This window comes from Diadema antillarum, unplaced genomic scaffold (assembly GCF_040938485.1).
Source record: "Diadema antillarum isolate AM-2024a unplaced genomic scaffold, OU_Dant_1.0 seq00000862_RagTag, whole genome shotgun sequence".
Taxonomy (NCBI): domain Eukaryota; kingdom Metazoa; phylum Echinodermata; class Echinoidea; order Diadematoida; family Diadematidae; genus Diadema; species Diadema antillarum.
In genome coordinates, this window is record NW_027271732.1 from 233,712 (window position 1) to 259,608 (window position 25,897).

At 36.8% G+C, this 25,897-nt stretch overlaps 1 protein-coding gene across 1 annotated transcript in view; it reads left to right on the top strand.

The window, feature by feature from the left end:
* The first annotated feature begins 654 nt into the window (after positions 1-654).
* The window catches only part of LOC139740586 (ralA-binding protein 1-like), a 49,658-nt gene continuing 24,415 nt past the window's right edge, over positions 655-25,897 (top strand). The window contains exons 1-4 of the mRNA XM_071651173.1: positions 655-838; positions 18,658-18,787; positions 20,450-20,754; positions 24,638-24,748. Of these exons, the coding sequence (XP_071507274.1) occupies positions 757-838; positions 18,658-18,787; positions 20,450-20,754; positions 24,638-24,748 (628 nt within the window). The 5' untranslated portion in view covers positions 655-756. The remainder of the gene's footprint in view (positions 839-18,657; positions 18,788-20,449; positions 20,755-24,637; positions 24,749-25,897) is intronic.

The window sequence follows — 25,897 nt, forward strand, 5'->3', positions numbered from 1 at the left end:
GTCCCGGGTAAAGATCAGACCACGAACAAACAAACTCGATTTTTTTTTTCATCGTTACATGATTGAAAACACAACTTAACAATCAATTTTTGACCCTGGGTCTCCACATTGAATTGGACAAATTGAAAAGAGACTCTTCAGAATTAAGAGATATGAAATCTTGGGGAAAGAAAACATCACACATATCAAAATGATACTTTTTATATGCTCGCTCATGAAGGAAAGGTCTCAAATAGGCTAGTGTGGTCGCCTTTTTCCCATCTTCTCCAATTTCTAAGCTTTATCATCTGGTTTAATATCTAGTGAAAAACGGTTTATCCTTTCCACCGACGCGTCGACCCTGTTTTGCACTTGAGCCTGCTCCTGGCTGCGCTTTCCAGTAATGAAGGGCCGTAGTCATATAATTTTATATGCATTATACCGATTTCCCACTATCCATTATCTAGAGTCCATTTATCACGTATAAAGGGAATCTACTTCCCACTTGAGAAAGGAACCCGACTTCCACCAGTCACTGCTTCCCACCAGTGCAAGGCACGCCCTCTCAAAGCCGCGACTGCACTGGATGAGTGCCTTCTCTGGCATACATAGTACACAACATGGAATCGATAAACAATGAGGAAAACTGTGCAGCAGTACACAGTAGGACGACCCTTATACCATGCAGACCAATCCGAAGAGCTCCGGCTACAGATTAGGCTGCAGAGTACAACATGATTACCTATTTTAAAGTATTTCCCTAACATATCAGAAAATATGAGCGTTGGTGAAGGTCATATTAACCAAGCAGAATTTCCCGAGGCTGCTGTACAACAGGCCAGAGAGGAATACAGTGCAGGTAACGTCAGAATAAATACCATATCACTCCATTCTGTGGGAGCGAGACAGAGGTGGATCATCTGGTCATTCAGTCCCACTGTACTCTATTGGTGTTAGTAAATTGTCCGTCATGTCCCGCTGCAGCATGCAGAACATAACTAACTTGTTACACTTTATAGCTGACAGAATTTATAGCAAGAGATCTAGTAAAAGTTAATGTACTTTATTTTTATATCTACATACAAAGCTAGGTTTGGTTATAGGAATGCCAAAGCATTATATTAAGCTGAAATCGAGCTTTATTAAAAAGCTTGGATATAGTAGCGTCTATTTAGTAAATTTACGTGAGCAGAAATTTATTCTTCCTAGTTGAACCAAACTAAATTTACAAAGATGAAGATTGAAGGTAACCTGTGTGTACATGTGAAGGAGAATGCAAATTTGCAGTGTTTTCCAAGAGTCTCATATAATTTGATCCTTGTGAAAGTAGTGGCACTGTCTGCCATATTATCCCTAAGACCCTAGATCAGTAGACTCTAGATCCCTAGCCAAACTAGATTTTAGACTTTGTAGATCTAGACATCTCCTACAAAGTGTGTCGAAACTTTCACAGAACAGTGTTATCAGGTTATGTGTATAGTTATACATGTAAATTTACAGAATGACCGTGCATCACAAAACCAACAAAAAGTTGCACCCCCTGAATAATTTTTACACAAGGACTCGAAAAGGAGAGACGGGTCGACCAGGTCAATTTTGACATTTCCACATTTTCTGAAAGAACTAATGGATCCTTTTACCTTATTCTTGAGTTTGGGATCATAAAATGAATGGGAAAGTGGATTTTCAGCAGTTTTTCTACAACCATTTATTTATTTTTTTTTTTAGAGTAGTGTGATCAGGTATGTCTTAGAGGCACATTTCTATTACTTGAAAAATCCTTGTACATACCCTCCGCTTTTCAACTCTGATAACTTTTGAAGCATGATGCCACTGCTTTCAAAGTTGGTGTTAATCATGGACAGAATGTGTTAATAGAGTATGCTCAATTTCAGCATAATCTGATAATCCCTTCATTGTTGTTGCTTCAGTGATTTACATCCTGTTTTTTGTCCCATTCATCCACAGGTATCACTGCTTACTAAAGATTAAGCACTTGAGTAGACCCTGTACTTCAGAGCCTCTTTTCTCGGTTTACACTTTTTCAGAGTGTGTGCTTCCTTTCCAATATTCAGATAAGTTAGGAGAGTCCAATTGAATTGAGTTATACATCATTTTAGAGCTTAGAGTCTGCTTTTTCAGAATTTGCCCTTAACTAAAAATCCATGTCTGGCCACTTTTTGTTGGTTTTGTGGTGCAGGGTCACATACCACGGTATTATAATGTACAGTGTAAGTCTACAGGTGCAGGCAGACTCTCTGAGTGCTGATGCAGTTTTGTACTCTCTAACTTGAATCATCACACATATCAACCTACACGCATGTAGAATACACCTAGAAGTCTTAGGGTTAGGCATGGGTTGGTTAGGCATTTAGGGTTTGTTGTTCATATAATCAATGGGAGTATGAAAACTGCATAACAGCTCCTACTCTCTGCTATATTCCTACATAGCATTGTAGTTTTGTATTTGTGTGTAAATAACATTTCTGACTGAGCTGATCACATTGCCTGTGGCATACTGCCACTTAGTGCAAGTGAGTGTCTTTGACCCTCTACTCTGCCAATACAGTACTCTCCGCATAATCGGGTAGGCTCGAGCAGAGTGTTTCTTACCCAATTAAGCGGAGTACCCGATTAACAGAAGAACACGTCTCACTCACAATTGACACACACAATGTGTGTGTACATGCATTTTACACTGCACCAAACACCTACACTGTATGCCTGCACGGCACATTATACATAACTTACACTTGCTCAGTCATGAACAATAATTTACACTCATTTTATGGACAAATATGTCTTCAGAAAACTTTGTCGTTTGACTGTTAGGCTCTTCGCTAGAAAACATGCAGGCATGTTCCGAAATGAACACGTCTCTTTGCGTGCACTAGTCACGTAGAACGTCAGGTTACTTTTCGAGAAGTGACCGGGGAATTAGGAGCTGGTGCATGGCCTGATTCTCGTTGCAAACTTATCGCATTGTGAATGTCGCTGCGGAGCAAGGGATGAGCGCAAGTGTGTTCAACTCCTGTCTGTCTATGCAATTGTGAGTGCCAGTTACACGTGTAATGTTCGTTTCCGTGTGTCAAGTCGGTACTTGTACATGTGTTTTCATGTTTAATCACTCCCCAAAATAAATGATGAGTCTTCTTTGCAAATTAAGCAGAGAATGCAATTAGCCGTGGAAAAATTGACATTCGTGATTTCTTAAAGTGTTATATCTGCGATAAAATGTGGGTAGAAATAAGATTAGAAGACAATTATTTACCCGTTTATCCGGAGAGGCAACCCGATTATCAGGTAATTTTTATGTGCATTGGAACTGATTTTGAATTCACTACCCAATTAAACGGAGCACCCGTTTAAGCGATACCCGATTACGCGGAGAGTACTGTATCTAAATTATGAATTATCTTTAAAAAAAAAACAAGACTTTTCAAACAGTCTACTCTCTTTGCAGACTGTTTAGAGATTTACAGCACTGTACTAAGTATCAAGCATTTGTGAATGAAAATAGTGTAGTCTAGTACACCTGTAACTTTGCTCTGTACAGGAGGATTTTAGTATCATGGTCAGAAACATGGGTTCTCATTCCATTTTCTATGCGATGAGTATGCAAGAATGACTGTACAATTACAATGCATGGTGGAAATTAGGGACTTATAACCTACAATGCATATTGACAAAGTGAAGGCATGAATGTTGTTGATTCTGATACCATCATGCAAGAGCATCCGGATAGAAGACATTTGTACTCAATTACATCAGAATGAACATACGTGAAAGTGCCAAATTTATGCTGAGTATCAGGACTGTGGACATGCTCAGAGCCGCCAACTGTTATGTTTGTGTGATATTTAGTGTCATTTCTTCTTCTTTTTTTCATTCATATAATTAATAGGAAGATATGTCTTAAAAGAAAATACGATTTAAAAAAAATAAAACTTTGATGTACATTATAGCATGCCATATATGAGCAGTTTTTCCATTTTTTATGCAAAATATGATTTTGCCTTCAAATTTTTTTTCTATACTGTAAATTTTTGTATACCTTTAGGCTTCATTGTATATACTGTACATATATGTGTACACACAATTTACAGTTGATAATATGAATACTCTATACTTTTTATTATATTATTTTTTTTTTATTCCTGTGCTGTCTCCTGCAGCTTTTAGGGTGACAACTTTGCATGCTGAGTATCTACAGTATATGATGAGATCACAGATGAGTGCAAGAACTCCATTTTATGTTCTTACAAGGAAACTCTTGAATCTTCCTGTTACGTACGACTTGTATAACAGTGCAAGCCACTTCCCAATGTATTTCATGGTGGTCTGAACACGGGACTGGGTTAGTGCTCCCAGTGTCACAAAAGGGTCTGAACAATACTGTACTTTGGCTACATGTCATTAAAGCCATTAAACCGACCTGTAGATAAATGATCCTGTCAACCCAAATTGATGTTTGAAACTGGAACTAAACACAGAGGTTTCAAGTCTGTATTCAGAAGCTACCAAAGGAACACTTTATACCTGAGCATGGTTTGAATGCATGGCTGCAAAGTCTTCCTGATTTTGCAAGAGACTTCCCAGAATCTGAAATTTCTTTTCATGTCATGTCAACTGAGTACAAAATCCTACCTGATTGCAGGTGTTATTTTAGCTTATTGACATGCATGTCATAGATAAATTATCTCCCTTATTGATCTGTGAAATCTCCCTGATTTTTGATAATGTGTGAATGTTGGCAGCCCTGTGAATGCTACAATGTATACGAGTACTTGACTTATATCAAAGTAAAAATATGAGTGACATTAAAGGAAACCAAAACCCAAATATGAATTTGGATTGAGTGAAAGTAGCAATATTAGTAGATCATATTAGCTGAAGTTTGATGAAAATTTGACAGTTGGTTAAAAAAGAACTGAATTTTGAATCGTCAGTGCTGGATAAGGAGACTACTACAGTTCATGACATTATTGTGGACAACAATATTAAGAAAATCTATGGAGAATTTCACAAAATTTCATTTTTCATGGCGAGTAAAAATTCCATTGATGAGCTACTGACATGTTATGGGTAATATTTTTCCCTCTGCTTTCTGAAAGAGGTAAGCCAAGTGCTCTTTTATGATGCTAAAAAGTGAAAATATGTTGAATATTCTTTATGTTTTCTGTATTTACATATTATTGTCCACAATGATGTCATGAACTGTAGTAGTCTGCTTGTCCAGCGATGACAGTGCCAAAACTTTAAAAATTCATAGCTTTTGAACGGAATATCCAATTTTCCTAAAACTTTCACTGATGAGATCAACTAAGTGTATTATTGCAGCTTTCACACAATCTACATCTACGAGTGGGTTTTGGTTTCCTTTAAAAGATAGAGTCAAGAAAGATGCTGACATGTCATACAAATATAGTACATAAATCTTCTTCTCAAAAGGGTTGGTAAAGAGGCTTGCCTGAACTTGGCATTTCTTGCTTGACATTTTCATAGAATATGTCATTTGGCTACGGCAGCCCCATTTGCCTGAAACGTAGTGTGCTGTGGGTAGATGAGACATTCTCTTGTTTTCCTCCCTCCTTTGCATTCTAGTCTTGTTTGTTCCAGTCCTCACCCCATTGAACATATACAATGTAGCTATCAGACGCTGTTCTCACGGCATCTGGTCAGGCTAGACTATAAATTTTTTCAGTTGCGTCCCTCTGCGGACAGCCTCAAAGTTTTGTCGTATTTTGTTGCATTCACTGCATGTTATCGCTACATGTAAGATTCTTCAATAGCACCGGGACTGCTGTGGCAAATTTTTGGACAGTGTAAAAATCTGACACAGCATCCACGACAATTGCAGCCTGTCGCGTTCGCCTATCCTGTCTCACCATGTTGTTTCAGGTCCATCCCATTTTGTCCACGGTGGCATGAAACAGGGCTGCTGTGGTTGGCGGGAACATGGTGTAAACGCAGCTTTACATTCCATTGAAGAAATGTAAGAATGATGCAGTTCTGTATGCAGGTGTAGCAATTAGGGAATTTAAAAAAAAAAAAAAATGTTCATATACAGCATCACACTTTACTGTTCCATGCACTCTCAAAATGTATGGAATATAATTCATGTTAATGCTGCACCAGCAACCATAGCAAAAGATCATAGTACCATTACAAATTACTGGTAATATAATTCTTAGTCTTGGAAAATCCAGACAATATATTCAAAGAAGCCAAGAGAGATGCCAGTGTTGCTTTTTCCATTTCTTTGGGCATGACTTGTCCTCGAATTTCACTATTCATTTGTATGATATAGATTATTTCCAAGTGTTTTAACGACAGCAAACCAAAATGAAACAATGTTTTTTTGTTTTTGTTTTCTCTAGTTCTGTCATAATGTTTCTACAAGTAAATCATATTTACAGACACTCTCAATATCTAAATGCTAAGTCTTTTCATAGAAGGATATGATTGGGGCAAATTGTTTATCTGATTCTACCTTTTAAAGAAAGTGCAGTTCAAAGGAAGATCACATCAGATGTGACTTTTTATTGTCAAGTTAACAGTCAAGTTAGTGCAAATATCAAAATTGACTAGAAAACATCATCAGTTGGTTATGATCCTCTCAAATGTAAATTTTATCTTCCCACAATTCAGTTTCAGTTTCAGTTTCAATTCAAGATTATACAGAGTGTAATGTGTCAGTTTATTCCAAAGCAATTTCAGCTACCAGATATTTTTCTCTATATCAGAATTAGAAGGTACTGTTTACCATTGGGAGCAGTGATTTAAAAAATGTTCGAGTTATCGCATTTGATTATGTATACTAGGTCAGTTGTACACAAAACATCCTACCACAAATTTTTCACAATAAAGCCTAAAATATAAGGTGATGTTACTATTTTTCTTACTAAACCATAACTGTTGACCATTTAGTCTAGCAGCAATTATATTATACTAATGTGCACATTTTGCACATTTAGCAATACTTAATGTTGATTATTATGATTAAATTTTTTACATTGGTTGTTTCTATCCCTAACTCACATTTTAGCACTAGAGGTGGGTTTTTGTTTCATCTTGCAAATGGTAAATAATGCCTTTAAAAGAGATTTCATAATTAATTTTATTTTTTAAAGAGTATTTATAAGAGAAAGATGTAGGAAGAACAGTATAAAGAAATACAAACTTTGTGAATGTTGTGAAATGATAATTTCTTAAATGATGTAGCTACATGTATACTGTAATCATGAATACAATATTTTATTTGTTTGTACTTGTATTTTGAATTACCTTATGTGAATAAGTACCTCTTATATACCATTCATGCTTAACTCTGTGATTCACCTCTACAAGTATATTGTAAGAAAACAAGAAAACATAATAACACAAGGACAATGCAAAACGAAAATAACAGTAACAAAACTTAGGGGAAAAATGCATGTGATGCAGTGATGCAGTAATTAATAACTGACTGTGTGTACCTCCAGAAAAAAAAAAACAAGAAAAAAAAAACAGGAGAAACTTCTATGTGAAAGTTTGAATGTAAAGACAAGAATAAAACAGAAGAAGAAGAAAAGATTCTTCTTTTAGGGAGTTGCAGATTAGATCTATACGCAATATGCAAGGTTGCAGTCATGTCAACCATCAGTAATTATGTTTATTCTCTTTGTTCTTGTCAGAGCATGCATGAGGTTCAGATCTTCAAGGCATTCTTTATTCTACGTTTGTTAATGAGGAACTCCACTGTTCCATTGCAAAGCACTTACAATGCACTGGATTTCCTATGAGGAAGAATGTACTGAAATATTGTGTAACTGGTCAGTTACTGATACTATACTCATGTCAGTACACTGTGTAGTATGCATGCATACACCATGCGTACATGCCTGCATGGGTTGCACTGTGTCATGGATAGACACTGTCCCTTTGCATATATCAAAACTGCCAATTTATTTTTATTGTCACCCTTGTTCTCTGTCCATCTTTTGAAAGTTGATTTCCTGTTTAGATCATTAAAGGACAAGTTCACCTTCATAGACATGTGGATTGAGTAAATGCAGCAATATTAATAGAACACATCAGCAAGAGTTTTAGGAAAATCGGACAATCCGTTTAAAAGTTATGAATTTTTGAAGTTTGTGCTTAGTCACTGCTGGATGAGAAGACTACTACAGCTTGTGTTGTCATATGTGTACAACGATATAAAGAAAATATGAAGACAATTCAAGATATTTTCACTTTTCTCGCATAATAAAAGAACACTTGACTTCCCTCTTTCAAAAGGCAAGGGGGAATGATATTACCCCTAACATACGTCCGTGACGAGTCGAGGAAATGTGCACTTTTTTCAAAAAGTAAAATTTTATGAAATTCTCTTTATATTTTCCTTATATCGTTGTACGCGTGTGACATCATACACTGTATACTAGTCTTCTCATCCAGCAATGACTGTGCAGATACTTTAAAAATTCATAACTTTTGAACGGATTGTCCAATTTCCCCCAAACTCTCACTGATGTGTTCTACTTATTTTGCTGCATTCACTTAATCCACATGTATATGAAGGTGAACTTGTCCTTTAATTGATGCACATTGTACAGAGTGCATACACTATGTCTCGAGTCCTCTTACTACAACTTCCTCACCAATTGCAAATAATCCGTATTATACAGTGCGTATCAAAAAAAGGTAATCCAACTTTGGAGGGTTACTATTTCATAATTTTCAGCAATGGAGAGCGAAATGTTGATTGTGATTCCAAGAGTGAGTGTTAATCGTGAAGGAACAATGAATATCTCACTGAATGGGTAAAAGTGGTCAAATTATCAGGCCAGCCTGACTTCAGGGTTTGTGCTTCTTCTACCATTCTATGGTCCATAACCTTCAACATGGCCACATTGTCGACAACTTGGTCACTCCCACAAAAGCTAACCCATTATCCATTTTTCTCTCTTCATATTCAAGACATGGTTTGTTGCTGCGAGCTATGTGTTGAATATGAAGAGAGAAAAATGGACTGTGTGGGTTGGTATTTGTGGGAAGTTATCAAACAGATGGCCATGTTAAAGGTTATTGAGCATAAAATGTCAGAAGAAACCCTTAACACAAATCCTAAACACTATTAACCTGTATTTGATTCGTAAGGGCTGGCCTATTTGGCCACTGTCATTGACAGATCTCATACATTCAGTGAGACATTCATTGTTCCTTCATGATAACACTCAAACTTGGAAAAAGTGCAGTGTGTCATTAGGCGTTTTCACATCAGCCCGATAAAAATCCAAGCTCGAGATATTTTTTAATGTCACAAGTCAGAAAAATAGCGCGCTATTTCGAAACATCGGGCTGATGTGAAAACGCCTATTGTTGTCTTTAAAGTCCATGTGCTCAGTCATGCATGACATTTGTAAACATAATTACAATTGTAGGTATCAATAGAAAGAAGAAGAGTTCTTCTTTTCTCAAAACCAACATTGAGCTCTCCATAGTTGACAATTATGAAACAGTAGCCCTCCAAAGTTGGATCTTCTTCTTTTTGCATGTACACTGTTTTCTGTTACAGTTAATTCAGCTCTGTTAAATTAAATTGAGATTGCATACAGTGTGCTTTGATCTACAGGGCATATAAAAAAAAATGTTACACTTTTTTAAAAAAACGTCTAAATTACATTTCAAAATATTTGGAAGATTTTTTCATATTTATGGATGCCCAATAGTCTCATCTATCAAGTGCAATCAACAAAACAATTTTTTTTTCACGCTTGGCTGAACACTGACGCTCTTTGTCCAGAGTGTGAAAAATGACTTGCACCAAATTGAAAGAAGATGGAAAATTCAGCCAGCAGTACAAATAAGTGTCCTCATTCAAACAAAGTGCTCTTTTGGTCACAGTTATGATTATGTTATGATAGTTATGGAAGGTTGATTAACAACATCAAGATCTTTTAAGCACAGTTATCGCAGATCATGCACAAACATATATCAAAACCACATGCCAGTCACTCAGTCAAGAAGAAAAGTACAGAATTAATGCATCCTCAGATCATTCAATCAATCAATCAGTCAAGCATAGCCAGGATATGATCTTGGGGGGTGGTTACTATGCGAGGGAGCGAAGCGACTGAACCCGAGCGAGCGGAAGCGAGCGAGAGGGAGGAGGGTGTGTGGGGGGGGGGGGGTGTCCCCCCTCCCACGGTGAGAACTTTTGGCATTTTGATGTTGTAAATAGTGCAATTTGATGCATGTTTTTGCATGTTTTATCGGCCTGAAACGGCCCCCACTTGTTTAAGGTAGCAGGACATTTTGATGTTGATTATTATTGAACAATTTGCCCATAAAGTGGTATACCATTTAAATAAACTTCTTGTATTAATTCTTACAATGAATTTCATGAACGCTGTCTGTTAAGCAATCAAACAGAAAAAGGCATGCACACGAGGATGTACATAAGGGATATTTCCGCTTGTGCATCATCTGTGTGTATGTACAAAGTCTAATGAGGTAGAGGGGGAGGGTGTGGGAGGGGAATGCCCCCTTCCGCTCGACAGAGCTTTTGTTTTTTTAGAATTGAAATAAAGCGTTCTGAAGCACACTTTTTGTGGGAAATTCAGAAATTTTCATTCCCAAAAGTGTACTTACTACTAAGTATATCGAGAGGACCAATAGATGGGAGGGTGGCAAGATACCCCTCCCATATTCGAGGGAGCTTTTTTTTCCCATTTTTAGAACTGAAATTCAACAATCTGTCGCACAATTCTGTTGGAATATCTGGAAATTTGTCAATAAGAGAAGTGCAAGTCTGTGGAAGGAGACATAGCAGGATGATGTGTGAAGGGATAAGCCCTATTCTCCCTCCTACATGAGGGAGATTTTGTATTTTCTGATTGCAGTTGAATGTTTTGGTGCACACATTTTGTGGCAAACAGGGAGAAAGCGTGGGAGAGTGCTATCCCCACCCTTCCCGTACGAGGGAGCTTTTGCCTTTTTAAAATTGTAATTGAGATATATCGTATACGCATATTTAATGGAATATTTGGGAAATTATCGAAAGGGTTGATTAAAAGGGGATATTCCCCTTGTACATGAGGGAACTATTGTTATACCCCCGCCAAACGAAGTTTGAAGGGGGTATATAGGAATCAGCGGACGGTCGGGCGGTCGGGCGGTCGGGCGGTCGGGCGGGTCGGTCGGGCGGTCGGGTGGTCGGGCGGTCGGTCCGTTGCAAATCTTGCGTCGCGAACTACTTCCTCAGTTTTCAACCGATTCCCATAAAACTTGGCACAGATGTGTGCCTTGGGTTGTAGATGTGCAAGACGTATTTTTTGACAGTACCCAAAAGTACGTTTTCATGGTAATGGCATATTATGGGCAAAAATGGGTACAAATCTTGCGTCGCGAACTCCTCCCACAGTTTTTGATCAATTTTTATGAAATTAGGTACAGATGTTCATCTGAATATGTTAATGTGCAAGACACATATTTCCACAGTGGCAAAAAGTGCGTTGCCATGGTAACGGCATGTTATTGGTAAAATATAGGGCAAAATGCTTCATGGCAAAACTGCTTCATCAGTGTTCTTCCAATTCTCATGGAATTCATATTGAATGTTTGTCTTAGGATATAGGTCAGCATGACGCATTTCTTTACAGTGACAAAAAGTATGTTGCCATGGTAACAGCTCACATATTATGAGCCAAAATGATGGAAAATTTTGTGTTGCAAACTACTTCCTCAGTTTTTGCCCAATTTCCATGAAACTTGGTACAGATGTGTGACTTTGGTTGTAGATGTGCAAGACGCATTTTTCGACAGTACCCGAAAGTATGTTGCCATGGTAACGGCATATTAATGGCAGAAGATCAAGGAAAGATCTTGCGGATTTAACTACTTCCTCAGTTTTTTGACCAAAGCGTATGAAATGTTGTTTTGACCAAAGCTTATGAAATGTTGTTTGGCGGGGGTAGTGTATAACCAGTCGCTGTAGCGACATTTCTAGTTTTTTTCGGAATGGAAGTGATAAGTCTTGTGCACTCAGAATTATTCAGAATCTTAAGGGGGGGCGACTGCCCCCATCGCCCCCCCCCCCACTTTTTTTGTTATGCCGGTGCTTAGACGGGAACTTTATGTAAGGGCGGAATCTTTGGAAATTCTAATTCATGGGGTGTTGTGATTTTTTCCCTTTTTTTCCCACTAACTCAAAGTGTGTGTGTGTGTGGGGGGGGGGGGGGGCTGCAGCCCCCCCCCCCCTCCTGCAGATGATGCAGGTACCCCCAGGTGGGGGTGGGGTGGGGGGAGGGGAAAACCCAAATTTTTTTACCAAAACAGAAATCATCAATGAGAGAGGGGATTATAATTGGTGGTGGTGCCCATTGGGTCATAGGATAGGACCCGATTGCCCAAAGTTAGGAGGAGGTTGCCCCAGGGGCCTGCAGCAATCTCCAAATATCAAGAATTTTGGAGTAGTTTTCGTAGGTGGTGCTTTGGTGAGCACAGGGGTCTCTCATTTTTTTTTTTTCATATTGTAGCTGTTATTATCATATTACTATCAACATAGCTTGTGAATAATGAACATTTTTTTTTTCTCAGATTAACTAAATGATGTCTAAAAAAAGAAATTCAGTGCTCAGTGTTTGTGGTTATCTGTCATAAACCATGCATGACTCATCAGTTGATAGAAAAGTGAAGCTTTGAAGGTTATTAACTACCCTCTTCCTTTATCAGACAGGCAACGGGGGTACCTTTGCTGGCAGGATATGGTCTTAGTTCAAGACCTTGATTGGCAGCATATGATATTTATAGTTTTAGTGACACTAACTGGTTGATTTTATTTTCGTACATAATTCAGACAGTAGAGCAGTGCTCAACAAAAAGTTTTGATGATCACTTGTAAGAACAGTGTTTATACATACAATTGTACTCCTAAATGCCCATAAACATGCATACAAAAACTGCTGGCAAGTCACAAATCTTGGCAATATTTCCACAGATGGAAGCAAAATGCTGCCATGTAGTAACTACATTGTAGCAAACAAATATAGTACTACAAATATCACCCTTAGTAACGCTGCAGTCATAATAGCTCATCTACATAATCCCATTATTCCCATGGAATTTCATCTCATTGTATTATATAGCATAGCACATGATAGCAATGTGTTGAATATTGAAATTCTATTGTCTTCATTATTTAGAAATGAGAAACAAAGATGTCCCTTGATCTCTCTCTCTCTCTCTCTCTTTTTAAGTGATCAGGGCAGAATTTAGTAATCTAATCTTAAGGATTATTTTGTCCCACGTGAATATCACATTTTTATTTTTGGTTACATACAGCTATACTTCATTTTAAACAAGTTATTCTAGTATTTAAAGCATTATTAGTACAGTGCTGTTGTAGAATCTTCCCATGCCTATGAAATCATAGAGCCAGTGCCCAGTAGGTTAAAGTAAAATCTTCAATTAGGTTTATGGGAAGAGTAGTGTCTAGCGCTGTTAAGAGCAAAGACTAGTTCGGGCAGAGGGATACTTAAAATGATATCCCTAGCAATCTGCTCAGCAGTCAGTCAGAAGTGTGTCTCGAGTCAAAAGGAACAGCTCCCTGGTACTCCATTGTGTTCAAACAACTTCATTCACATCCTGGTGAGATTAATGGCATCCAAAGTAAAGAGGAAAAGTGAGTACTGTATTAATGCCGTGTGTTCATTATCAAGTTAAGGGTTGTGGTAGGAAAATGTATTTCAGCGAATTTAATCGGATTGTTGGACTGTGTAGTTGCTGCACTAATTTCCTTGGAGAGAGGGGATTTGGTATCTAGACCAGCTTTATGTCTATGGATATATGAAGAGCCAGCTGAAGATGGCACACTCTGCAAGCAACAAATTTGGACATATATTTCTTTGTGGAGTTGTGATTGTAGCATGATTTGTTGCCTCATAATTCAGGCATCGTTGTGAGCTCCACATCTTTGTTCCTGTGCACACATGATGAAAGTGTATATATTTGGTAGGTAGAAAGGGGCTATATGCTGTGCTATAATGATTGCTGTGCACAAAGCAGTTACTCATTTTGTCCAGTTGTACATACAGACCTACCACTTTTCTCAGTCTTGTAGCATGGACCTTCTGTTATCTATGATTTTTTTTTTCACCTTAATGACTTACCCTGCAGGTTGTGATAATTTCTGTGTTCATCATTTTTAGTAAGAACGTTTTAGGAGAGTCAGAGCTGTTTTCTGACTGGAATATTTGAAGTTAAGCCAACAGTATTGAATGATAACTGTATGCATCACACATTGTTAGATTGTGTGGATCACTTTAAAAAGAAAAAAACAAACTTGTGTCTTGGTGTGAAGATCAAACATTCAATTATTTTTATTATTTTTATCTTCTATATACGTGTACCTTCCCCACAAACATAGTATACATGTATGGCAGGCATTAATCAGAGAGCAACATTTACTTGATTCTTGAGCAAACTGTCCTTGGTTTTGTGATATTTCTTGTGAAATCCCATTCTCTCTTAGGGAGGTTTACAGTTTAGGAGAGACACACCTCAAAAAATTGATCTACATGTATGCTGCATACATTATCTACTTCATGTAGGACAGGAGTGGCTCCAATTACAAGGTTGTTTGTTTGTTCGTTTTTAGACATCCACACTTTGAGGAAGAACTGTGATATGCCAGCATTTCATATACTGCATTAGGAATATTCTGCAGTTTTTTATTTCCTGATTGGATAGTCTCATGCTGCTTAAGTTGCAAAAAAAAAAAAAAAAAAATCTGCAGTTTATTATGTTTGATCATAGATATACATTGTACTCAAAGTGTTTTATTTTTTCTCATTAAAGTAGAAGTCAGTATTGTAAAAGAGCAATGTACAAAACAAAAGCAATAGTCAGTGAAACTGTCAGTGGAATCTGAATAGTAAAAAAAGAGAGAAATTTTGGCCATTTTAATGTTGATCGTCTCATCTCAGATTGAAAGAAAAAAGTTCTTAGGGGCCTTGGCAAACATAAAGGCTTGCAACAATCATACGCAACTGTTTCATCATCTCATTAAGTGAATGAATACATTAATCATCTCCAACGACTAATTTCTTAATTTGAGCAAGTGAGTATTAACCCTTGGTATCACTGTAATGCATTTGTCTTTCAGAATAAACCGTAAACTTAACCATTTTTAAGTCTGTGTAGTTGTCCAACATATGCATATTTTGTAAATGCTTTGTTGTTAATGTGCAGTGATGATGAGTTAGAGAAGCTCCAAAACAATCACTTTTCAACCTCTTGCTCAATTTAAACCCCTTCTCATTGACTTTTCCTCCTATGATCCACAAACTGCACCAATTTGTCCTTGCTATCTCTGTGAATACATGCAATATTTCCATCTAAATCTATCCCCGTAGCAATGTTGAAGCTGCTTTAATACAATGGCTTGTCTGATGGGCTCTAAGAGAGGATGTATGTACAATGTACTTTGTAGATGGGAGGCTTGGGTGGCACACATTGGGCTATAACTAGTTTCTTCCTCTCTGTGTTCTCTAGACATAGAGTCCCTTAGCTCTTCTGTCTTTAAAAAGATTGAGAAAATGTGAATATGTGGTTTACATGAACATTCTTTATATTTACAATTTAACAAATCTCCTTTTCAGATTCTATGCAAAGACAATGAGTAGCCTTACAATCTTAGACATACAGTAGATTATTTTGCACTTTCATGGTTGTTTGTTAGAAGAGTTAGGTGTATGACTGTTTTTCTTTGACTCATATTGTTTTGATGGGAAGTGTCTGGTACTCACAAGACCATGCTACCTGATGATATGAGGGACACCATGTTCCTGAGAGTTGTGCTCATGTGTCAAAGAGGGATTCTTCTCCTGAATTGTACCATGAAAGTGCTAATTAGTTAAGGAGATTAAATCAGATGTGTGTCACAGATGTACAGAAATAGTCCATCTGAAAAGTGAACAGTCTAATTGACACAACCGCAAATCCAGATTACATACATGTAGGCCAAGGTGTCATGTGTGTGTCTTAACTTTTTTTCAAGATAATAGTGAAGTCCATGTAGGAAAGTCCAATCTTGTGTCCAGTTGACCCTCTATAAGCACATATTTATAAATATACTTTTCTCTTTTTCTCTTACCCTTTTTATTAGCTGAAAGGGTTGTGATATGTCAGTAATGGAGGATATAAGGTACATTTGTAAAGCGGGTTTGATTTTTTTTCCACCCAACTCTGCCTTTGTTTTAATATGATTTATATATGTGTATGTATTGCCACTATTGATGTACTGATGATTTGTTGTTGTTGTTGTAATGATTGTATTTTGTTCGTGTTTTGTATATATAGATGTAATTTATTTTGTCTCACTGTATTTTTATCCCTGTAAATCAGACGCAACTCAGCCATTTGGCTGCGAAGTTTGATTATCAATAAACCATTCAATCAAACTTACTAAACTATACATGTAGGCATTTGGGGGATTTTCAGGAAGTACACACACATACTCTTTATTTCAAAGATCTTTGGAAGTTCGTAGATCTATAGAGAATTTTTGTTATAGAAAAAATTATGCAGTGTTCTTTTTGTAGTCTCCTCTTGTGAAATATTTAGTAGATATTTGAGTCACTGAATGACAACATTTCAATGCAGCTGTACATATACTTTTTCCTGCTGAAATTACTGAAAGAGAGACAATCTTGTAAGAGAAGCAACTTAAGAGTATATTCCACATTAGTACAAAAACCTAAATAATTGTAATCTTAAACAGTTTACAATTGGACATGTTTTTTCTTGTTGTTGTTTGTTTGTTTGTTTGGGGTTTTTTTGGGTTTTTTTTTTTTTTTGGGGGGGGGAGGGTTACTCTAGCACTATGATAAGTATTGTATGTGTTCTGCCTTATCAGCACTTTGGAATATTTTTTTAATATCCATGAATGTTTCCTGCCATCATACTTGGTGATGAAATCAATTTCCCTGGTCTTCTATTAATTGAGGTTTGGTTTTTTTTTCTGTTGGTGAAATGCACTTTTTGCTATACTGTTGAAGTTGTTGGGAGGCATAGCCAGCCTTAAGACAAGACCTTAGGAGAGGAATGTGAGTAGCAATGATTAAAAGGAGGTACAAATGCATTTGCAAATTTCAGAAAATCAGTATACTGCTCTAGTAGACTATGTATACACAACATCATACATGTATGTGTATTGCATTTGTTCTTATTGGTAGTACTGAACTAATAGTATCAGCACAAATAGACAAATATTATATCTTTACCAAAAGCCTGCTTTTGACCCTGTTTTGACCATAAACTACAAATATTGATTGTTCCAAGGGTGCAATGCAAAACTTCTTTGGTGTATTAGCGTCATATTATTTAGATCGTGAGACTTTGACTTCAGCAAGTAATTTTGTTGGGTGAAATTATTTTTTAATTGCAGAATAGCAGGAAACACACCCAACATTTCTGTGCAAGATTACTTTTGATCTCAGTGTATACAATCTCAAGAAATTCTGTAAAGTGCAGGGCAGTGCAGTTCTTCTTAGAAGGTGTGTGGTCTTCTGCAGTTCAAAATAAAGGGTGATGTGGAGACCCGTGATTGTCTTGCTACGAGGATTAGCTCATATTGCAGTCAATCTTTCCATCCTGTTTAGAGTTTCGTAAATATCACCTTGATGATGCCCCCACATGGAGCACTATAGAAGGAATGGCCAATTATTTGGAAATTATAGAGTTTTAAGAAGTGCCATCACTGAAAAAAAAAAAAAGTTTTTTTATTCTCTCTCTCAAGGATCTGGTTTAAACTAAGCATTGAAACAAAGTCAAAAGCTTTAGGGAATATTCTTACAATTTCATAGTGTAAATCACTGTGGGGTCTTGTGGGCATCATACTGTTGTAATTGCCCATAATTATAGCCTGTCCAGATTTGTATGCAGAATTCATTGATCAATCTGCTTTTTGTACAAGTATTTTAAAATGGACAGCAAATCATATTGTTTTCTTGTGTAATGTTAAAAAAAGACCCTCCAAACTTTTGTACATTGATGCAACTTTCCAAAATGTTTCTGTTCCAATCACATTGAGAGTAAGATTGTTTTTAATTTTCAATCAGTGTATTTCTTTTGCCGTTAGAAGTTTTTCGTTTCAGAAACAGAAAATATTTGTTTTATTAGCAGTTACTGTTTGATTCTATGACAATCTCCTCTTGTTTACCTTTTTTGTTTTTTTGTCTGCTGTGTCATCACTTTCACTGTCATTTAAGGGGTTCAAAGTTACACGTCTTTCATATCAGTGGTGATGACAGTATATCACTTTTCCATGACATTTTAAGCAGTGTCACTCCAAATATCAAGAGATGTGCAAGGTGTGAGCAATTCAAGCTGGCCTATCTATACACTGTAAGAGGTACACTTGAACATTAGATGCTGGATCTAAGATATTATTAAGATATAGTATTTTTAAAATAATATCTTGAATTATAACTGCTTGTGCTATGCTTTATTTTCTGATTTTGACATTGAATGTCATGAAGTGTTTATTCTAGGAAGTTTATTTATTTGGGAGTTAACTTTATTGTCATTGTGATTACACTTCATTATGCGTCTTTCTTCTGTTGTGTATGAAAATGTTAACTCTAAAACCTGATGTCATGCACACCCTGTATTTGCTCTCCTTGTCTCTCACAGATTCAGACTCTTATGGAGAGAAAGACCCATTCAAGCTAAAGAAGGAGAAGAAGGAGATTGACAAGAAGAAAAAGGAGAAAGGATACAAGACATTTGAGGCCGAAAGCTTCTCAGAAGAAGATGATGAAAGGTATGTGTACAACTCAGCTATATTTGTTTGGCTTGCATACATCTAGTAGGACCTAGATAGTAATGTAATTCATATGATGCATTCATCCATAACATGTTCTTAACTGCACTAATATCTGTCTCCTTCTTTTGAGAACTGCGTAGTTGCAATTGCCTCTATTGTCCAGAAGAGGGCTGTTTATACAGTTGAATGTTTAGTCAATCTTTCTCACAAGACTTTACCTTATTTTTGAACATTTATCTAACTGGCATAGAAAGTTAACAAGTAGTGATTGCAATTGTTACCTACAATGTATGCATGTGCTGTCATATTTCCACAAGCTTCTGCCCTATTTAGTCAGTGGCATATCCATTTAAAACTCGGGTCATTGAAAATAACTTTATAGACAGTGAGCACAAATATAATTCTGCAGGTAGTATGTAGTGTACACTGCGTACCTTGATTTCCTTATTGTCTACTGAAGGGTGACTCCAGGGAGAAAGTGATATGTATAAATTTACTTCCTGTATTGAATGTTGAGTGCTAGTGCTCTGGCATTACACTCAACCCTGACAGTCCATGCACATTGGAATAGAGCTTGCCAGAAAGATTTGTGGCATCTTGTGACCAAGATAGATGGAGGTACAGCTTGTGAAGAAGTCCTCACTACATGTACAGACTGTGGCTACTGATGGATCAAATCAAGTTCTCTAGTGTACTCACAAAGTTTTGTGTAATTATCTACCAAGTCTCTGGCATTACATTAGGCATGAGACTCATGCCTCAGGAGTCTTCCTCATGCTCATAAGCCTGACAAGCTTTATTCATGCCACACAAGAGATACCCCCAAACAACAATGACAACAACAAAACAAAGCAACAACATGGATTTCCAACGACTGAAAAGTCAAAGTTTGAGACCTATTAGTACCTACTTGCTAGTACGCAGTAGCTGCCAGATATTAGAACAGAGACTGTTTAGAGAAAAGTTCTTCTCTCTCTCTCTCTCTCTCTCTCTCTCTCTGTATGAAAGGAGTCACAGAATATACTTCATGTCTTTTTCATGTTCTTTTTTTTTTTCAACATATGACGTGTATATGCTGCTAGTAGAAGTGATTATTTTTCTTTAGCATAGGTAACTCACACTTATGTAATATCAAAATAGGACACAGGATACATGTGACTACATGTACAGCTTTAACAGTTAATTTGAAAGCAAGTCATACCAGCTATTGGTATGTTTAAAAAAGAAAGATGAAAACTTCATTTTCATCCCTTGATTATAGACATAGCCACACACAATCACACACACACACACACACACACACAAAGCAATATAGCACAAACCAGTAGGACGACCAGCATACTGCTGGTAATCTTGGAGTGGTCAGTCTTAACTCAACAGGAAACCAAATTCCATGTATTTACAATGGAATGCAAGTCATTTTCTCAATCTAAATGATGATGACCAGACTAAAAATCTTAATCACTAGTAATTCTCTGAAGCCCTGTGGAAAAGTAACGAATGTTGCAATTATTTTTGTTGTTGTTGTTGTTGTTGTTTGCAATTATGCCATGCCAAACAGGGTCAAATTATGTCCATTCCCACAGACGTTAAGCATTGTCAGTTAACAATGAGAAATATATAGTTCATCACAATTTCTGACCTATTTTGTTTTTACAGAGGAAAGGGCAAGAAGAGACCAAGCCTCTTCAAGAGCCGTTTTGCTCCGTCTGCCAAGACAAAGCCAAAGGACAGAGTGAAAGGTGTAGAGAAGGATGGAAAGACAGATGAAAGGAGACTGAGCAAGGACAAGATTAAAGAGGAGAAGAAGGTGAAGGGTGGAGTGGAAGAGAAGAAGGTTAAAGGCAGCAGTGAGGAGAAGAAATCCAAGGGTGTGGCTGATGACAAGAAGAGGAGTAAAAGCAAGGAAAGGGAGAAACTAAAAAAGAAGTCACATACCATTGACATTCCCAACGTAAAACCAGGTGAGTAGTAAAAATAGACTGCTTTTCTTTATCTTATGGTATCCTAGTGCATAGATGGGCAAATGACATGATATCTATCTCTTCTGTACTGGAGACTGTTCAAAATTGAGCACATGTTTTCACAAGTGTTATGACGTGTTAGTTTGATGTAAACTGCACATAGTCACAAGCAGACTGAGGCTGAATTTTACGCCACTTCACCATACGCTGATATGTGGTAACAGGTGCCATGTAGAGTATGCACACACGTTTTGTTTTGTCAGACTTGTGCGTTGACTTGAGGTGAGTCAGAGCAACTTTTAACATTTTCTATTTTTGTTGGATGATACCAACAGACTTCTGTTCGACACTGAATATTCTATGATTCAGAAAACACACCACACAGATGTTGTGATGCATGCTTAAAGACACAAAGAATCAAGCCGAGAAGAATCCCACCGTTTAAAGCATTTGGACTAAAGGGAAATTGTGTGCATCTCAGAATACAATACAAAGTGATTCTACTCAAAGATTTGTTGATACTTTTACAATAGGCATTTTGAAATTACAAGCATTATTTTTCATGCTTTGTTAAAGTTGGTGTAATGAAAATTGCCATAGTATGTACATCATATAAAGAGAAATGTGGTAAAAAGAAAGTATTGTATAAAGTAACTGGTTCACATATACAGGTAAAATGTGTCATTTTCAATGGCAATGAATTCAAATAGTGGTGAAATGTATGAACTTGTTGATGTCCATGTGTGCTTACATATTCTTACATTTTTATTCTCTTACACGATAGTTTAATTGATACATCCAGTATTTCTGCACAAAATTAGGGAAATGGGCATAGATATGAGCTTTAAAGGCTGTATAATGCTATTTCATTTGGGTAGACTTTTTGGGGGGATGGGAATTACCTAATAGTTTCTCTAACCTCAAACTAGATTTTTTCAAATGTTATAAATGAGACATTTGTTTGTACTGCACCAAAGTCAGTTTGGGAATGAGAAAGAGAATGTAACATAAGATATTGACAGAAAATAATGTGAATACAAGGAACAGGTGGAAAACATTCTAGCAAACATGAAAATGCATGAAGACTTGACCAAAATGACCTATTAAAGAATGTAATTGCAGGGACACAACGACACCTTGGTTGTGTGACTGAGATAACTTCTCGGTCATGTGTGTACAAAGATTCCTATTAAAGATTCCTTTATCAGGTTTATTTCTTCTGAGTTTGTTCCAGAGAAATTACTTTCTTCTCGAGGGTATACATGACTTTATATGAAGGTGACATCCACTCTCATTGAGATAAACTATGTGGACTCATGAAGATAGTGTTTCTGGTTTTATTTTGTATTGTTTAAACAAATCTGACATGAGCCAAACAACTGAAGAGGTTCTCTACTTTTTATGACTCACTTACTATGTACATGACTAAGACTGCTAATTTGAGCAGCCCAAATGACAAAAGATCTTAATTTGTTATAACCCTATAGGTTTTAAATGTATTGTTATTCATTGAATGTTCTCCTGCATTCGTTAAAAAGAATTTTCTCAATGGGGTCAATTCTCAACTACTCTTGAACCATCATAATCATGTCCACTCTCTATCTCTCACTCTCTGACAAACATGTTCAGAGTTGCCCTCATGAGGAAGTTGTGAATATCATGACTCAGTTTATCATAGCTGATTCCAGATACACAATGCAATTGTGACATGTTGTGGGATCCAAGCACCTTTGAATGTTCTTTACAGAGAAGTGGAACTATGTTATAAGTACACATTTGAATGCTGTTCTTCTTCATCATCATCATCATTATCTTCATCATCATCATAATCATCATCATAATCATCATCATCGTCATCATCATCATCATCGTCATCATCGTTGTCGTCATCATCATCAACTGTGCTATCCATATTGACTTTTTGTACACTTCTGCCTCTAAATATTAATCCTTGTAGTCATGGTGGTGTTTCCATTTCTGTTTTGTAGTTTCAAATTTATTGATGATTTAATAAACCCCACCATAAATTGGGCAGAAGTGTCAAACTGTAGATTTCATGATGTGTAGAGTAGTGGTAGACAATACATGCAGCTGTATTCACTTCCCAAAACACAATAGCAACCAAAAGATGGCATTTGAAATGGTACAGATTCCCAATATCAAATAGATTGACATGACATTCTAACTGACATGCTGCAGCTGCAGTTGCACAAAAGAAAAGGAATACCTCACATTGCAGACCAAAACAAATACCAAGCATTAAAAGAATACTTATGATTTTAACACTAAGTTGATTTTTTTTCTATTCTTTGTTAAGAAGTTAGCTTTATCCTGTCATTTATTTTCAAATTTTTTTTTCAATATAATATATGACATTTTTTAATGTCTGCAACTTTTGTCTGCAACTTTTTTTAAATGTCTGCAACTTTTTTTAAAGTAGAAAAAGAGAAGTAATGGCAGAATATTGGAGTTGACTGTCAGAGCTACAAGTTATGATCTCTTTCTTTTTGCATGTTGAACATCACACATTTTCACATTTAATGGAAAGGCCGACATATTTTTTTAAACCATTCTTGAAAACTATCCAGGAGTAATCCACCACCTTATTCTCAATTCTTCACCAATTTCTATATGAAAGATATTGTAAGGAAAGCAGTTTTATTGAAGTACTTAATGTTTAATAGAGTACACTAAATTATCTTTTCATAGTTCCTTTTAGGTTTGTAGCAAATTTATTACTGTCTATATCGAAGGTGTTTTAACAATGTAGGTAATTTATTACAGTACAAGTGAGCAGCAAAAAAACAAAAACAAAACAAAACAAAGCAAAAAAAAAAAAAACCCACCAAAATTTGTCAATGTAAAAAGATGTTTACATGCCAAAGTGTGGTTGTGTTTAGGGTATTTGGGTAATGTCAGTGCTGTGTATTTTTGCCATTTGTGAGATTAGTGCTGTTTGTGGTGTGGTCTAGCGAATGGATGCACTCACCTCCCATGCCATGTGTTGTATTCCAGGAATAGACTGGAATCAGCTCTACAGGATGGGGATGTAGGATTAGCTTGGAGTTAACCTTAATCCCAGCCAGATTTAGTCATGAAGATTATCACTAAGTATATTTGTGGCCACATCTGATATTTGAGTAAGTGAAAACTGAAACCACAAAAGTCCACAATGTGACATCCAATGCAATGACAGTGCTAGATCTACTCAGTCCTCTTCTCCCTCATGAGTGATTATCTGGTTTGTACCAAAACAGAAATTGTCCTCTAATGCTGCCTGTGTTCTAGCATCACTATAGGCATTATGTGCTGACAAATAGTGTGAAATAAGCACAGATATGATGAATCTTTGCTTCAACAAACAAGTTCTTGAGGCACATGGGCTTAAAAGAAACATAAAAGGAATTTTGTGTGTGTGTTGCCAGTGAGTTCACAAGCGCAGTATAATGGGGCCCAATGACTGTGTGCAATACATTACAATGAGATTTGTAGTATGTACACATGTACCCTGCCGTGAAGCATAGCTGTTGGTACATTTGTAGGTGAGAGTTTCATACGTTTCTACATGGAACAGTTAATTTGTGTAATATTTCATGTGCATGGGAAATTAAGTACAATTCCATCGAAGACATACATTGTATACTACCGTACTAAGATTTGTTACTGCACTTTATTGAATATCATGCCAAAGAAGCATATGACTTGTGTAGACATGCAATGTGTGTAATTTACTGATATTCACATGAACCTGGTTAAAACCATAAGCTGTTGTTTGTCTGTACACATACACCAGGCAAATCAGGCTGGGTGGATATCAATTCCCTTCTGTTAAGAAAAGGTGTAATGACAACTAACAGGTAATTGTTGTCACTGATCATTTCAGAGCCCGTCTTTGGCGCACCCTTTGAAGATGCAGTCACCAGGAGCAAACTGTATGACAACATTGAGCTGCCAAGGGTGGTGCGGGAATGCATCGACTGTGTGGAGGAGTATGGTAATCAGTTCAGAATAACTTTTTTTTTCTCCTTGTTGTTGTTGTTGTTGTTGTTGTTGTGTTTTGTGTTTTTTTTTTTTTGTCCTTGCTCATCATACTTGAAAATCCTGAAGATCTATCCAGGCTCAAACACATTGCTACTTGACAAACTGGGGGGGGGGGGGGGGGGGGGGGGGGGGGGGGGGGGGGGGGGGGAGAATAATAAAAAATAAAGGATTACTTTTGTTTTACAATACCCAGGAAGGTGAGGTTGGTAAAGTTGAATTCCCCTCTAAGACTCCACACAACCTTCAGAACAAATATGGTTTCTTTTTGAGAGGTCTCTGATATTTAGATACGATACATATATGTGACCCTGCATCGCAAAACCAACAAAAAGTCACCAGACATGGATTTCTAGTTAAAGGTAGATTTTGAAAGAGCAGACTTTAAGCTTTAAAATGATGTATAATTCAATTTAACTGACTCACCTAAATTATCTAAATATTGGAAAGACAGCACACACTCTGGAAAAATGTGGACTGATATAAAAAGGCTGTGAAGTAAGCACTTAATCTTGCCAAGCCTTGCTCTGTTCAATGAATGGGGTAAAAAAACAGGATGTAAAACTTCATAGCGAAAACAGTGACAGGATTATCAGATTTAGCTGACATTGATTATGCCATATTAACACTATCTATCCATGACTAATACTAACTCAAAGCAGTAGCATCGATCTTTCAGAAGTCATTAGAGTTGAAAGTGAAGAGTGTAAAGGGGTTTGAAGAAATGAAAAGGGGACTGTATGATCCCAAAATAATGTAGAGGAAGAATTGCTCTTTCAGAAAATATGAAACACTCAAGATTGACTAGGTTGACTTGTTTCACCACCTATTTTGAGTCCTCACACAAAATCAGTGTAGGCGACTTTTTGTTGGTTTTTATGATGCATGTTCACATAATCATATTCTTTTTTTCTTGATCTTGCATAGATTTGCAAAATACATGTATGTAGAGTGTTTGAGAGAAGACAAGTATATAGTTAGCTTTAACAGACCCTGAGCTGGAGTGTGGACAGGCAGTCCCCTTCATTATTTTGCCAGGACTGGAGTAAAACCAGATGGCTTTGATTGGATAACAGAAATGAAAATTTAGTGCAGTTGACATAAT